The 16,270-nt window shown below is 44.1% G+C and overlaps 1 protein-coding gene and 2 non-coding genes across 7 annotated transcripts in view; 1 reads left to right on the top strand and 2 right to left on the bottom strand.

Annotated features, from left to right (window-relative positions):
• SNX10 (sorting nexin 10) overlaps nucleotides 1-16,270 on the top strand; it is an 84,108-nt gene that overhangs the window by 52,233 nt on the left and 15,605 nt on the right. For 3 of the 5 annotated variants that reach the window (XM_004459944.4, XM_004459946.4, XM_004459948.4), the window contains one exon: nucleotides 3,117-3,163. The exons of 1 other annotated variant lie outside the window; for it this stretch is intronic. In XM_004459944.4, the coding sequence (XP_004460001.1) occupies nucleotides 3,140-3,163 (24 nt within the window). In that variant the 5' untranslated portion in view covers nucleotides 3,117-3,139. Of the gene's footprint in view, nucleotides 1-306; nucleotides 2,153-3,116; nucleotides 3,164-16,270 lie in introns of those variants that run through there. One more of the 5 variants, XM_004459947.5, reaches the window with a different exon arrangement.
• Nucleotides 4,121-4,224, bottom strand: LOC111764498 (small nucleolar RNA U13). Its single transcript, XR_002797093.1, has one exon. It is a non-coding gene; the product is annotated as a small nucleolar RNA U13 (small nucleolar RNA).
• On the bottom strand, nucleotides 9,213-9,319 carry LOC111764496 (U6 spliceosomal RNA). Its single transcript, XR_002797091.1, has one exon. It is a non-coding gene; the product is annotated as a U6 spliceosomal RNA (small nuclear RNA).

Below are 16,270 nucleotides of genomic sequence, written 5' to 3'. Positions count from 1 at the left end.
AGAATCTTAGCAGAAGAGGGAACGTCGGTCGGAAGTCTGGAAGAGGTGAGGGTGGAAGGGGAGAAGACCCAGTCTGGGCAGAGGTCTGGCTGTGTGGGGCAGTGGGGAGCTGTGGTCATTTGATGTCACCGCCCGAGCCTGAGATGGGTGCAACCCCTCCGGCTCCCTTTTCAACCCGTGCAGGAATCCTTTTTTTTTTTTTTAAAGATTTATTTATTTATTTAATTCCCCCCCCCTCCCCTGGTTGTCTGTTCTTGGTGTCTGTTTGCTGCGTCTTGTTTCTTTGTCCGCTTCTGTTGTCGTCAGTGGCACGGGAAGTGTGGGCGGCGCCATTCCTGGGCAGGCTGCTCTTTCTTTTCACGCTGGGCGGCTTTCCTCACGGGCGCACTCCTTGCGCGTGGGGCTCCCCCACGCGGGGGACACCCTTGCGCGGCACGGCACTCCTTGCGCGCATCAGCGCTGCGCATGGCCAGCTCCACACAGAGTCAAGGAGGCCCGGGGTTTGAACCGCGGACCTCCCATATGCTAGACGGACGCCCTAACCACTGGGCCAGAGTCCGTTTTCCAGGAATCCTTTTGATAGCCTGAATTCTTGAGCTGTTGCCTCTGCTCCTTTGCACATGCCGGTCCTTCCGAATGTCTGTCTCCTTTTGTATTCCTGGCTGTTCTAGTTTGCTAAGCTGCTGAAGGCAATATACCAGAAATGTGTTGGCTTTTACAGTGGGGATTTATTTGCTTACATGCTTACAGTTCTGAGGCCATGAACATGTCCAAATCAAGGCACATCAGGTGATGCTGTCTCCCTGCAGACTGGCTGTGGGTGGTCACGGACTCCTCTTTCGCATGGCAAAGCACACGGCGGCGTCTGCTGGGCTCTCCTCCTCTTCTGGGCTTCCTTGCTTTCACCTTCCTGCTTCCCTGGCTTTTTCTGCTTCTGTGTGTTTATCTCTTTATCCCAATTGTAAAGGACGCCAGTAAGAGGATTAAGACCCACCCTGGGCTACACCTTAATTGAAATAACCTAATCAAAAGGTCCCACCTGTGATAGGTTCACACCCACAGGAATGGATTAGCTCTAAGGACATGATTTTCCTGGGGTCCGTAAAAGTCTCATACTACCACACTGGCTAAATTGTGGTGGGCCTTGGCTTTCACGGCCACCTTCGCAGTAAGGCCTTCCCTGATGACCACCCCCCACCCCCGGTTTAGTCTGTCTGTCCTTCCATGTCATTTCCACATTATGATTATGGATCCATTTCTATAAGCTCTGTGTCTGCTCTGCACAGAGTAGGTCCTCCATAAGTATCTAGAGAATAATTAATTACCCCTCCTCAGCTATGACCCAGCCTATTTCCTGTGGCTGCCATAACAAATTACCACAAACGTGGTAGCTCAAAACAATAGAAACGTATTCTCTCACAGTTCTGGGGGCTGCAAGTCTGGCATCGAGGTGTGCGCAGGGCCGTGCTCCCTCTGAAACCTGCAGGGGAGAATCCCTGGCCTCTTCTGGCTTTGGTGGCTCTAGGCATTGCTCGACTTGTGGCCGCATAACCCCAACCTCTGCTTCTGTCGTCATGTGGCCTTCTCCTCTATGTCTTCTCCTCTCTTATCCCTAGAAGAACATTTGTCATTGGATTTAGGGGCTGCCCCAGTAATCTGGGATGCCTCACCACAAGATCCTGAGTTATATCAGCAAAGACCCTTTCTTTCAAAAGGTCACATCATGGGTCCCAGGGGTTAGGGTGTGGATGTATCTTTTGGATACTCAATTCAACCTGCTGTACTCTCCACGTACCCTTTTCCTCAGCCGATCTGACCTGGCACCATCTCCTGGCCGTGTGTCATCTTTTCCATCTTCATCCTCTGCACCTGTCATCGTCACACCTCTGCTCCCCCCGGAAGTACCTCTTCTCTTCCTGAACATTGAAATCCCCCCGTCTCCTCTGCCTTCTCCTTGAACCCTCCTGACCACTCCAGGTGAAAGGGCCCTCCTTCCTCTTGGAGACCCGCCTGCTGCTCATGGAACGGTTCACTCCCCACCTGAGGAGGTCCCTTCCTCTGCCTGCCTGTGGGTTTTCTCCTCAGCGACATCCTGCGGCATCCTACGTGGCAGGAGGCTGGAGCTCCTGTTCTTGCTTCCTCGTTCTTCAAGGTGCCACGGGCCTTAGCAGAGACTCTGGGATGTTTGTGGTTGATAATAAGTATGCAGAAAATGGATTCAGGCTTATAGGATTAACATAAAGGCAAGTAGTGAACATGCAGTCGTGGCCACCTTGGACATGAGGATATGTATATATAGATCAAGCCAGAATTAGTTTTGTGGGGTTTTTTTGGCAAGGAGCAGGTGTTAACTCCAGTGAGCTTTTATAGTTATAAATGGGGCTTAGAGGGAAGCAGCTGTGGCTCGAGTAATTGAGCCCCCGTTTACCATTTGGAGGACTGGATTTGATCCCAGGACCTCCTTGTAAAAAAAAAGAAAAAGGGTGTCCCAGACCCCCACACGGCACAGAGAGGTGCAGGCCCTGTGGCAAAGCGATGCCCCAAAAAGACCATCGCAACTGGATAAAAAAAAGCGGGGGTGCATAGGGGACACAGGGCAGGCCTGTCTGGACGGATGGTCAGGAATCAAGGTCCTGACCTTTGCCCCTCTTGGGGCTCCCCCAGCTCCTGTCTGAGCTCCGGAGAAATGTCATAGGAATGTCTTTCCCCTTGAAAGTTCTCAGGGGTGGATCTCTTTGTCATCTCTTCTATTCCTCTCCCTCTTGCTGGCAACCAACTTCCCCCGTAAGCTCGTGGCCGCTCAGCTCCCCGACCCCCCCAGCCACCTCTGACTCGCTAAGGTGCGAGCTCCAGCCTGATCTGGTTTGAGGGCCTGTCAATCATCCAGCTGCCTCCGGCTCGGATGGTCCAAATTCCAACCCCACATGTGGCGAGACCTGTGTCCACCTGGGTCTCGTCAGCCGTGGACAGGATGGAGGAAGGAGCAGAAGGCCACTGTCTTGGACCAAGGGTGGCAGTTCTCACTGGGGGATTTGGGTGGGAGGCTGGGAAAGGCATATCTGCTCCAATATATATCCAGAATCACCTAGTGTTGGCATCTTTTTTTTTTTTTTCAGGTTAATTGTATCCTGTCCTTAAGATGTTTCCAGAACAACAGAAGGAGGTATGGTGTCACAAATCCAAAAATAATCTGTTTGTTTTGACTCACTGCAGTTATTTCTTCATTTGCTAACCATGTATCTGTGGTGCAGGCAGCCCTAGAGGAGGGCTAATGAAAGAACAAAAATCCCACTCTCCTGCTCCTACCCCCCCCTTCCAACCATTGGTGCATCCTTTGCTTATGCCTTGTGTGTGTGTGTGTGTGTGTGTGTGTGTGTGTGTGTGGCTCCACAACTGATCTGTGGAACGCTCTTTATAGTTGTCTCCCACCCAGTGCTTATAAAAAATGTCTTTTCCCATGACTAAGAATTCTCCCAAGCTCTGCCACCTACCCTTTGTTTTGAATAGTCTGTCTCTGCTCTGCTTTCTTGGTTCTCTATTTCCATTGCCTCCTATTTGAATTCTCCCACTTTTGAGTAACAACCCAGGGGACCGTCTGCCATTAGGCTGGTTTCCCCTGCCTGTTGCATCTTGGGTCTCCTGGCTTGGTTCACACAGTGTAGGCAAGCCTGCTCCACCTCAGCTGCAGCCCGGCCTGCCAAGCCGCCAGCCCCAGCTTGGCTTTCTCCTGGCTCGCAGCAAGGTAGGTCAATCACCAATGAAGCCACAAAGACTTTTTCAATTGGAAGAAGCTTTTTTGTCATTGCTGTTATCGTTGGTTTAATCACTTGATTTTTTAAAATTACAAGCTCTTTTTCACAAATAAAAAAAGCACAGCCTGCCCAGGAGTGGCGCCACACACACAGAGAGCTGATGCAGCAAGATGACGCAACAAAAAAGAGACACAGATTCTCAGTGCCGCCTGACAAGAATGCAAGCGGACACAGAAGAACACACAGTGAATAGACACAGAGAGCAGACAATTGAGGGGGGACGGGGAGAGAAATAAATAAACCTTTAAAAAATAAATAAATAATTATATAGTAATAATAGAGCATGAAGGAATTTTTTTCCCTTTTCATGTTAGACAGGTAATGTGCTAATGTCATAACAAGGTTGGGGGGAGGCACACCTCACACAAGCACATGAGCATCCATTCATCATGCTTCTGAACCACAAAAGGATCTAAGGAATTTTAAATGGAAAATTCCTCAACTGAAAAGGAAAACAAAATCTGCATGTAGGTAGAGGGATAATATTCAGAGGTTCACTTTAGCCATCATTAGCAAGGAGTGAAGAAACATAGCAAGGCTAGATTCCTGTGCGCTGTAATATATTATTACTCATCACAGATAAATCCATTGTCTATGTCTAGGCCAGAATGATCTCCTGGCTTCTAAGCCTAAATAGGTCCCCAGCTCTTGGAACAAAATCAAAACTCCCAAGGTGGCTTCCCAGGCCCTGCAGGATCTGAACCTGCTGCGGCTTCAGGCTCATCTCCTGCCACTCCCCCACTCCAATGTGCTTCTTACTTCTCTCACCCTGAGCTTATTTTGGAGCCTTGAATGCTTCTTGTGCTCGTCACTCTAGGCTTTCCCAGATGTTTTCCTTCTGCCTGGAGAGTGTCTTCCTCCAGCCAAAACTGGCTGGCTCCTCCTCATTCTTCAGGCCTCAGCTTAGAAGTAAGGAAGAGGGTTTCCTAAAGCCTCAATTATAAAAGGTTGTTTTTTCTTAAAAGATTTATTTTTTATTTTATTTCTCTCCCCTTCCTCCCCGCCCCCAGTTGTCTGCTCTCTGTGTCCATTAGATGTATGTTCTTCTATGTCCGCGTGCATTCTTGTCAGCAGCACCAGGAATCTGTGTCTCTTTTTAGTTGCGTCATCTTGCTGCATCAGCTCTTGGTGTGTGCAGCGCCACTCCTGGGCAGGCTGCGCTTTTCTTGCATGGGGCGGCTCTCCTTGCAGGGTGTACTCCTTGCACATGGGGCTCCCCTAGTGGGGAACACCCCTGCATGGCAGGGCACTCCTTGCGTGCATCAGCACTGCATGTGGGCCAGCTCACCACATGGGCCGGGAGGCCCTGGGTTTGAACCCTGGACCTCCCATATGGTAGGCAGATGCTCTATCAGTTGAGCCAAGTCCTCTTCCCTATAAAAGGTTTTTTTTTTTAAAGATTTATTCTTTATTTATTTCTCTTCCCTTCCCATCCCTCCCCTCCGCAGTTGTCTGCTCTCTGTGTCTGCTTATATTCCTTTCAGCGGCACCGGGAATCTGTGTCTCTCTTTGTTGCATCATCTTGCTGTGTCAGTTCTCAGTGAGTGTAGCGCCACTCCTGGGCAGGCAGCACTTTATTTGCTCTGGGCGGCTCTCCTTACAGGGCACACTCCTTGCTCATGGGGCTCCCCTTCGCAGGGGACACCCCTGCGTGGCACGGCACTCCTTGCGTGCAGCAGCACTGCATGTGGGCCAGCTTATCACATGGGTCAGGAGGCCCTGGGTTTGAACCCTGGACCTCCCATGTGGTAGGTGGACACTCTATCCATTGAGCCAAATCCACTTCCCTAAAAGGTATTTTGATTTCATAGCCTACCCCAACAGCACCCTGAAGTCAGTGCCAGTTAGAAGTGGAGGAGGTTTTCGCTGAGCCTTTTAAAATATCCTGATGGTTGGTTGCTGTTTAGTGGAAAACAATTCAGGCTCCACCTAATTGCTTATGTGATGGCCAAATGCAATATCACTGATTGTTCCAGAATCTAGGACAAGAGTGGCACGTGTGTAAGCTTTCCTATTCGGCACTCAAGGCACATGTTACTAATTAATCATGAGCTTGGCATATGAATTGAGACCTATTTACTGTCCTTGTTCAAGGTTCAAGTGGCCTGGGAGTGACATCTCCGTTCCCCATAACTGGTAGTGCCAGCCCAGAAGTACAGTAATTCAAAAAAATTTTTTAATGATTTGAGGAGGCAGGGAACCAAATTCAGCCTCTCTTGTTAAAATAGCTTTATTATTCTAATAAATCTAGTGAGAGGAGAATAGGGAGTGAGAATCTCCCTTGTTAGTTAAACATTTTCCATTTGCACATTGGTTTGAATTCCCAGGAGAGCAGTAACCTCGCTGATGGATCTTCCCATAAAAAGGCCCTGGCATTGGGCCATTGTAAAATTAAAATGAATTCATATTCATTCATGCATGCAACTTTAATTTACAATTAAAATATTCTGGTTACATATTTCAATAAGAATAATTAGATGGACCCAACTGGATCAACTATTCTGTTTAATGAGACAGAACCCAGAATCCAAATGAAAAGGCAGGTGGCTGTGACAGGAAACATAGTTCAGACAGTTTTTTTGTTTTTAATATTCTAATGTCCAGCACAAGCAGTTTGATTTTTCTGTATTACAAGAACCCTTGCTCCAGCCACATTTACCTGATCTTTTGTGATGTGTGAATGATCAGCTTCATCCTGCTGGACAGCCTGTGTGGTGGAGTCCCACAGCCGAGCCTGTGCCCGCCTGCTGCTGCCACCACCTTTGTAAAGGTGCCCAGGGCTCACCTGCTGTAAATGCACCTGTGTGATGTCATCTGCAAGGTGGCCTGAACCTCCTTTCGTGTGTTTGTTTGTGTGTATATGTTTGTGTATGTGTCAGGGGCCATATATGCCTACTTCTCCTGGGTCCCGATTTCAGGCTGAATTCTACTGTTAGGTTAAAATTTTCTCCCCTGTAAAAATGTACTTCATGCTGTGTGTCACAGCACCTCCCAGGCAGCTGTCAGTCATTGAGGCCTTAGTGATGATAAATGCATTGGCTCTTTGGCAGGGCTACTCTGAGTGGAACAGGCCCAGGTGGGCCTTTGTGAGTGCCAGGTACTGTGAGGACCCCCTACCTTTCCTGGGGAGGAGACATGACCCTACAGGAAAAGATGGGAGGGCTGTGTTGCCTCCAAACACTACATTTACATATTCAAGAGATGCTATGATGATGGAAGCACATTTTGTGCTTGTTCTAGGAAAGCATGGCTTTGATATTGGGAAATTGATGGGAGACTGGCTGGGCCAGAGCCAATGAATGTCATTAAAGGATATTCCCATAAACAGAGTTTCCACCTGGTACCCTGTGATGCTGGGGATTTTGAAGGGCAGCAACAAAATAAGTCAAAACACTCTTCCACTCCCCAAACCTGAATTTGTTGTTTTCCTCCCCTCCCTCCCTCCCTTCCTTTTCTCCAACTCTGACTATTTTATGTTTGGTTATTAAGTTTTTCTATTTGAAAAAATAGGTTGGTTTCCATAAGAGAGAAGTTACACTCTTCTATAAAAGCCAAAAAGTAGCTAGGAAAGTTATCCCTCACAAACAAAGCCCAGGTTTCAGAGAACACTGCTCTCTTTCTGAGCTCTGCAGTTACCTGGAGGACTCTTGAGTTCTTTTTACTGAGCCAAAGAAGGCTCGGTTCTTTTTTAAATTTTCTTCCAGATTTATTTTAAGAGAAATAAATGTACATTGCAGAATATTTTTTTGAAAAGTATCAAGGGAAAGATGAAAGTTTGGGCTTACTTCTTTCTAGTCTTTTTCTGTACATTTGTATATGTCATTTTTAGAAAAGTTAAGATCGTACGGGATTTATGGTTTAATATCTTGCTTCTTTTAGCTTAGTGTGCTATCTATCAGCTCAAGAAATTCTTTGCTAACTATGAGTAAATTAGAAGTGGTTTCGAGAAGCAAAGAAAGAAGAATTAGTAGACATGAATCCATCTTCATAGTTGTTAAGAAATGACAAAAGAGTAACTTTACAGTGGAGAAACCTGACAAACACCACCTCAGCTTCATCAGTGCTAAGTCAGGTTGATAGTATATATCCTCGACATGATGTGATGAGAATGGCCCTTGACCTCTGTGTCTTCCTCCCCAACATACCTAACCCCAGTCTAATCATGAGGAAAGCATCAGACAGATCTTAATTGAGGAACATTCTACAAAATATCTGGCCAGTGCTCTTAAAACAAGGGAATTCTGAGAGGCTGTCACAGCCAAAAGGAGCCTGAGGCAACAAGACGGCTAAATGTACTGTGGGATCCTGGTTGGGATGTTGGGACAGAAAAAGGACATTACATTAAAACTAAGGAGATCTAAATCAAGTATGGCCTTCAGGTAGTAAGGTGTCAGCATTGGATCACTAATTGTAATATGTTTACCATACTAATGTAAAACATTAATCATAGGGGAAAATGATGTGGAGCATATGGAACTCTCTGTGCTAGCTTCACAATTTTTCTATAAATCTAAAATTGCTCTAAAATAAAGTTTGTTTTAAAACAAATAATATTGAGTTATATCTGCTCATATATAAAGATATCTAAAAAAATTGTGAAATCAATAAAGCAAGATAGAAAATAGTATAGTTTGCTCTCATTTGTACTAAAACTAGCATATATGCATATATATATATATATATATATATATATACACACATACACACACATACACACACACACACATATATTTATGCATATATATCCTGGATAGGTGGACAAGAAACTGGGAATCCAGTGGGAGGGGTACTTAATTTTCCTGGGTACTCATCTGTATTATTGAAATTTTCTCTCTCTCTAACATACACGTATTTACCTTTATAATAAAAATCTGGGGAAGCGGACTTGGCCCAGTGGTTAGGGCGTCTGTCTACCACATGGAAGGTCCGCGGTTCAAACCCTGGGCCTCCTTGACCCGTGTGGAGCTGGGCCACGCACAGTGCTGATGTGCCCAAGGAGTGTCCCTGCGTGGGGGAGCCCCACGCGCAAGGAGTGCACCCTGTAGGCAGAGCCGCCCAGCGCGAAAGAAAGTGCAGCCTGCCCAGGAATGGCGCTGCACACACAGAGAGCTGACACAACAAGATGAACACAACAAAAAGAAACACAGATTCCCGTGCTGCTAACAACAACCGAAGCGGATGACGAAGAACATGCAGCAAATAGACACAGAGAGCAGATAACGGTGGGGGAGGCGGGGGGGGGGGGGGGGGGAGACAAATAAATTAAATAAATAAATCTTAAAAAAAAAAAACCTTAAAGGCAGCTGAGAATTAGGATACCATTATGTAAATGTTGAATAATGCCAGTCTCAGATCTATGTTCCTGGCTTAAAAATTTTCACTACCAAACACATTTTTTTTTTAAATAGGGAACGCTTCATGAATTTGTGTGTCATCCTTCCACAGGGGCCATGCTAATCTTCTCTATATCATTCCAATTTTAGTAAATGTGCTGCTGAAACGAGCACCAAACATGACCTTTTGTCTCTTTTCATAAGCAGTTTGCTTGGGCTACCTACCTACCTACATACCTGCATCTATGCTTCCTTCTTTCCTTCCTTTCCTCCTTTGTTCCTTCTCTTATTTTTTTCTTTCAGATTTTTTGGTTTTAACTTTTTATTATGAAATTTTTAAACACACAAATTAGGCAGAATAATATAATGAACCCATATGTACCCATCACCCAGCTTCGACAGTTAACTCATTACGAACTCATGGCCAAGCTGTCCCATCACCCCCCACTTCCTCACACTACCACACCCTGTACTCTTTTGAAAAAAGTCTAGACATTGCATAATTTCAGCTGTAAATATTTCAATGTTTATCTCTAAAAAATAACCTTTTAAAGAAACAACCCATATTATCACGTCTTAAATATCTAAGAATAATTCTTTCATATTATACAATATGCAGTAAGTGTTCAAATTTTCTTGATTTTTTTTGAGAGAAAAATTTTATATAGTTGGTTGAATCATGAACCATATTAGGACTTGATTGATATGTATTAAAGTCTTTTATTTTCCCTCCCCCACTCCCACCTTTGCAGTTTGTTTGTTGAAGAAATGGCATCTTTTATCCTATAAAGTTTTTCGCATTTTGGGTCTTGCCCTTTTCATCCTTGTGGTATAGTTTAACACAGGAAGGAAGTCTTTCTTGTTGCAAATTATGAGTTTTTTTTACTGCACTTTTCCTAATGTATTAGGAGATGCAAGGAAAAAAGGTAACTTTCCTTAATTTTGAACACTGCATATGTACAGAAACTTGCGGCATCGTGACTGTTGTTTATAATGATAGGTATCTAGTGATAATATCATTTTGGTGTTAAATTGCATTTCTCTAATGGCTAATGATGTCAAACATCTTTTCATATGTTTGTTTGCCGTCTGTATGTCCTCTAGTGAAATATTTCTCATTGAATAGTTTACTTTTTTAATGTTGACGTTTTTAATGATTCAAAGTTGTTAAAATGAAGGTCAGTTTTCTCCATTGTGATTCATAAACTCCTTTCAAAATTGCAGAAGGTTTTTTATAGCAATTGTCATGTTGACTCAAAAATTTATATAGAAATACAAAGGGCCAAGGATAGTCAAGGCGTTCTTGAGGCAGAAAAACGAAGTTTGAGATCTTAAGATATCAAGACATATTGGAAAGTTGCAGTCTTTAAAACAGTGTGGCATTGGACAAGGATGGGCACATAAGCCCGTGGCAGGGAGCAGAGGGGCCAGCTCCAACCCCATACCAGTTGACTGATGCACTGGGAGAGGAGGGTCTTTTCAATAAGTGGCCCCGAGTCCCCTGGACACCCACATGGAAAGAAGCAAGTCGTTCCACACAACATATACAAGACACATAAAACCACGTAAAACCTAAAGCTACCTGAGAAACATAAAACCACACAGCTTCTAGAAGATAACGGAGGAGAACGTCCCCAGACTATGGGTTTTAATGTTGAGTTTGGTATATGAGTTTCTTGATGTATTCCAGATACAGATCCTGTGTGGGATTTGTGATTTGAAATAATTTCTTCCAGTTTGTAATCTGTCTTTTCATCTTCTTCACAAAGTCTTTTTGTTGAGCAGAAGTTTTATATTTTGATGTGGTCTACTTTATCACTTTTTCCTTCTATTGATTGTGCTGCTTTTTTTTTTTTTTTTAAAGATTTATTTATTTATTTAATTCCCCCCCTCCCCTGGTTGTCTGTTCTTGGTGTCTATTTGCTGCGTCTTGTTTCTTTGTCCGCTTCTGTTGTCCTCAGCGGCATGGGAAGTGTGGGCGGCGCCATTCCTGGGCAGGCTGCTCTTTCTTTTCATGCTGGGCGGCTTTCCTCACGGGCGCACTCCTTGCGCGTGGGGCTCCCCCACGCGGGGGACACCCTTGCGTGGCACGGCACTCCTTGCGCGCATCAGCACTGCGCATGGCCAGCTCCACACGGGTCAAGGAGGTCCGGGGTTTGAAAGGCGGACCTCCCATATGGTAGACGGACGCCCTAACCACTGGGCCAAAGTCGTTTCCCTGATTGTGCTTTTGAGATGAAGTCCAAAAACTCTTTGTGTAGTTCTAGGCTCCAAAGACTTGTTCTCCCATGTTTCTAAATTTTTTCCCCTTTTTCTTCCTTTTTTATTGTTTTCCCATGTTTTTTTCTTTTTTCTTTTTTAACTTTAAACTTTATTTTGTACATTTAAACTTTATTTTGCACACTTAATAAGTAAAAATAGAAACAATTAAAAACTTAAAACAGTTGAATAAAAATATACATTTCTCAATTAAATGTACTGGATACATATAAAAATTTTTTTTGAATCATACAATATGTTACACAGTATTTTTTGTTCATAGCGACGTAATCATACAGTATTTGTCCTTTTGTTCCTGGCTTGCTTCCCTCATCATAATGTCATCCAGGTTCATCCTTGAGCTAATTTTTGTATGAAGTATGCCATGTAAGTAAGTTAATTTTTTAGCCTTTGTAAAAAAAAAAAATCAGCTGTTTTGGTAATGGATGGTAGTAATGGTAGTACAACGTTGTGAATGTAAGTCATAGCCCTGAATATATGAGTAGGACTGAAAGGGGAAATGTTAGATAGAATAAAAATTTTTAAAAGATCTGTGGTACTACACTAACACAATGAACCCTAAGTTAAGCATAGACTTTAATTACTAACACAGTTATAAAAATGTGCTGTCATAAACTGTAACAAATATTCCACAGCAATGCTAGATGTTGGTGATGGAGCGGTATATGGGAATCCTATATGTCATCCATGATTGTTCTGTAAACCCAATAACTTCTCTAATTCATTTGTCTATATTTTTGGCTCTCTTCCTGGGTTCTCTATTCTGTTTCATTGGTCAGTGCATCAGTCCCTCTGCCAGAACCACAGTCTTGATTAATGTAGCTATATAGTAAGTCATTTTTTTTCTTATCTGGTTGCATCATTGTTTTTTTGGTGTGTTGCTTCACCGTCGTGCAAACCTGTGCCTCTCTGCATTGCGCAGGTCTGGGGCACCTTTTTTCTTTTTTTACCAGGAGGTCCCGGGCATTGAACCTGGGTCCTCCATATGGCAAGTGGGAGCTCAATTGCTTGAGCCACAGTCTGCTTCCCTATAGTAAGTCTTAACATCAGGAAGATGTGTCACCTCATCTCAGAGCTAAGGGGAAAAAAAGACAAGGTAGAAGTGGATAAAGATTGAACCTGGAGTACAGGGAAAGGGTACCTTGAAATCAAAGAGTGATCATAATAAGAGAACACAGGAATCAGATTTTTGGAGAGTCTAGCTGCCTCTCTTCAGAAGCCTGTTCACCTAGAGAGCGGTAGGTAGGGAAGTTAGTTTAAATTTTTAATTCTGCTCTGCCTGGCTTTTTCTTTCACACTAGATACAGTGATTAGGCCCAAGAAGTCATTGAAGTGTTTAATAAGGTTATTAAATTGACTGACGGCGGCTGCTGGAGCAATTTTCGAAGGAAATCCATATGATCCTAGGTGTGGACCTCTGGAGCTGCCCTCTGTGCCTGACAGGCCGTCAGCGTGCCTTTGAAGGATGGCGGGCAGCGTCCTGAGGGATGCGTCTAATTAAGGGATTAGAGGTGAGCCTGGGTTCCTGGGTGTGCTATTCATAGCTGGAAGGATGGAGAAACTTCACTAATTCCTCCTGATTGCAGGGTGGGGGAGGAAAGGCCCAGTGGAATTGTGGAATATTTTAAAGTAAATGCACTTTCATTACTTTCAAGTACATATTTTAACTGCAACTAGGCTAACAAATTGTTGTCTGGTCCAAGTCTCAGGGGACCTAAGTTATTGAAGCCATCAGAATGATTGTCAATTATTTCTATGTAAATAGGTGCTTCTGGACTTCTTTTGGGTGCTTGAAACTATTCTCGTAGATCTTCAAGACTGCTCTTGTAGCCCTGTTTGTTAATTGGCATGTCCTGAGAGGGAGGGGTTTGATTAGGTAAGATGAACTTTAAATCAGTTGCTAAATAACTGCTCATTAATTCATAGAAGCCAAGAACCCAAATGGATGAGACTTATTAAACAAAAGTCTGACCTTGTTTTTCCTGGTGGCAATTCATTTATTCATGCATGCATTTGTTTGTTCTCTCAGTGATATCAATGGAGCGCATTAGAGGGGCCAGGCACTCAAGTCTCACAAAGTAGCGCCTGCCCTCAGGAGTGGAGCATCTGGTCCAGTTGTCTGCAGGTGGTTCCAGGACAGTGTAGTGAGCTGGAGCTCTGACCAAGGCATGCCCAGAGGCAGTGGGACTAGAGGAGGGTCCGAGAAGGCAGACTGGGTAGATGTGAGAAGGCTTTCCAGAGGAAGCACGAGGTAATAAAGGAACAGAGAAGTATGAAAGCAGGAGGTGGGGTAAGGAGAGCAGTCCAGGGGGAGGGAAGCGCATGTTTGAGGCATGGAGGTATGAAATGGCATGTTCACACCAGCAGGCTTCGGAGGTAAGCAGAGTGAAACTCATGAAAGGCTAAAACCCTAGGGGTTTGAACTTGAAGATAAGGGGAAGGTTTTGAAGGGTTTGCAGCAGGGAAGAGTCATTATCACATGTGTGCTTTGGAGCTATTCTTGTCTTAGTGTGGGAATGAATTGGATAAGGGCCTGGAGATCAGAAGTTCTTGCATTAATGTTGGGCAAGAGGTCCTTGAGCTAAGACAGTGGCAGAAGGAATATAGTTGTGGGTGCTTCAAAGGGTGATGATTCTGAAGGAATTGATCGTGTGGATTTGGGGAGAAGGGATGACTCAAAGTGAGAGCAGTCTGGAGTAATTGGGTTTCTTGCTGGTTATTGGGTTTTGGGGGGATGCCTTTCCCTGAGATGGGGAGCACCTGGGAAGGACTGTGGACTCTGCCCTGTTGTGCTCGTGGGCGTTCCAAGTGGAGCTGTCTAGGCAAGAACCTGGGCTGGATGCCTGGACTGGAGTGGAGATGTGGGAATCACCAGCTCAGTGAGATGGTTGAAACCATGTGTTTGGATGAGGTCACACCTGGAATTGCAACAGGGTCTGAAGAACTGCAGCCTGAGAAGGAAGAAAAGTGTGCCACCCGCAAAAGAATGGTGGTATTCAGCATTCTAATGGATCAACAAAGCTTTTCAGGATGGAACAAGTAGTTGGAGTCCTAGCCAGCCGTTCATTTGAGTGTGGCATTTAAAGTGCTTTATTGTGTTCTTGGAAGCCATTTTTATTTTCCAGCATGATTTAGAAAATGTATTTACATACCTTTCCTTAGATAAAGATTGAATTTAGTGAGTAATAAAGATGATAGAGAATCCCAGCCCACTGAGATGAGGAAAATAGATTCTTTACCTTCATTTGTAATTATGCTCTCCTTTCCTTCTGCATACATGAAGTGCCTTCTCTGGGCAAGTACTATGACATTGTTTGACCTTTTGCTGAAAAACTAGTGTTAGAGTGTTTGCTACTGGGTTGTTAAATTAATAATTTGAATTTTGAAAAGAATAGGCAGTTGGTTTCCCTCCCTCTCTCCCTCCCTCCCTCCCTCCCTCTATCCCTCTCTCCCTCTCTCCCTCCTTTCCCTCCTTTCCCTCCCTCTCTCCCTTCCCTTCCTTTCCTTTCCTTCCTCCCTTCTTCTGGGGCTGGGGATTGAAACCAGGACCTCGTATGTGGAAAGCCAGCACCTAACCACTGAGCTGCATCCTCTCCTGAGTTGGTTCCTTCATTTGCTTGTTGTTTGTTTTTGTTTTCAGGAAGCACTGGGGACCTAACCTGGGACCTCCCATGTAGTGCTTGAGCCACATGTGCTCCCCTGGTTTCTCTTTTCTTAATTGCTTATTGCCAGTGTCTATGGCAAGACCTCAATGATTTGGATTTATAAGCATCTTCTTTTCTATGTTATAATACTTTACTTTCATTTAGCACTTTACAAAATTTTTCCCAGGGCTTTCATGTGTATTGTATAATTTGAACCTCCCAACCAACAGCTGAGGTAGGATGGGCAGGCTTTATTCCCTTTTTCTAGATGCAGAAACTGAAGCTCAGTGATTAAGTTCATGTTTTTGTAAGTGGTTGAGCCATAATTTGCCCCTAGTCTTGTGATTGTAAATTCAAGTACTCTTTCCATGAAAAGAGACATGCTGCTCAAATCTTGTCTCTGAACAATTGGGCAATAACTAACAAGTAGGTGGGGGGAAAAGCCCTGATATTTTTCAGAATTATTTGTAATTACCACCATCATCAGTTCATAATATGTTGGGTGGTCAGTGGTCATGTGGGATGGATTAACTGTGGATTTTACAATTTAGTTCAGAAAACTTTTTAAATTGCAAATTTGTAACAAATTTATAATTGTCTTTCCTTGTCTTTTAATTTTGTTTAATCTGTGCAAAGGCCCACAATTTCAGGTACAGATGCATTTCTTTGACCGTTAATGTGGAATATTGAGCTGTTGGAAATATTTAATTTCCCCTTGGGTATATCCAAGAGCTTCTGCCTATCCAGTGGAAAAGTGGAGCTGCCTCAAGGGAGCGTGGCTTTCATGTGACTTAATGACTAGGAGCCTTCCCTGTAGTCTGGTCTAAAGGGGTAGGATAACCTCGTCAGCTGCTGTCCACCTGCTGTCCTTCCTCAGAGCAGAGGCAGGGCCGACCACCTGGCACAGGGCCCAGGACCCACCAAAATGTTTTAATTGCTTTTAACATTAGAAGGGGAAAAAAAACCTTTTAGGACAGAGAATTTATTTTTAATATATTAATATGTACATATGTATACTAATGCAGATGAGAAAATATAATGTCAGCATTTTTTGTGTGTGTGGACAAAGGGATCCATGAAGGCAAAAATGCCTAGGAAAAAAACTAAAAACTAAAACAAAAAAAGTGCCTAGGGTCCACAAGAGTCATAATGCAGCCCTGAGTATAGGGGGTGCAGGGTGGGGGCAAGTGGTCTACTCTGG

This window comes from Dasypus novemcinctus, chromosome 5 (genome assembly GCF_030445035.2).
Source record: "Dasypus novemcinctus isolate mDasNov1 chromosome 5, mDasNov1.1.hap2, whole genome shotgun sequence".
Taxonomy (NCBI): domain Eukaryota; kingdom Metazoa; phylum Chordata; class Mammalia; order Cingulata; family Dasypodidae; genus Dasypus; species Dasypus novemcinctus.
The sequence above is the reverse complement of the archived record's forward strand: the minus strand, read 5'-3'. Positions and strand labels throughout refer to the sequence as shown.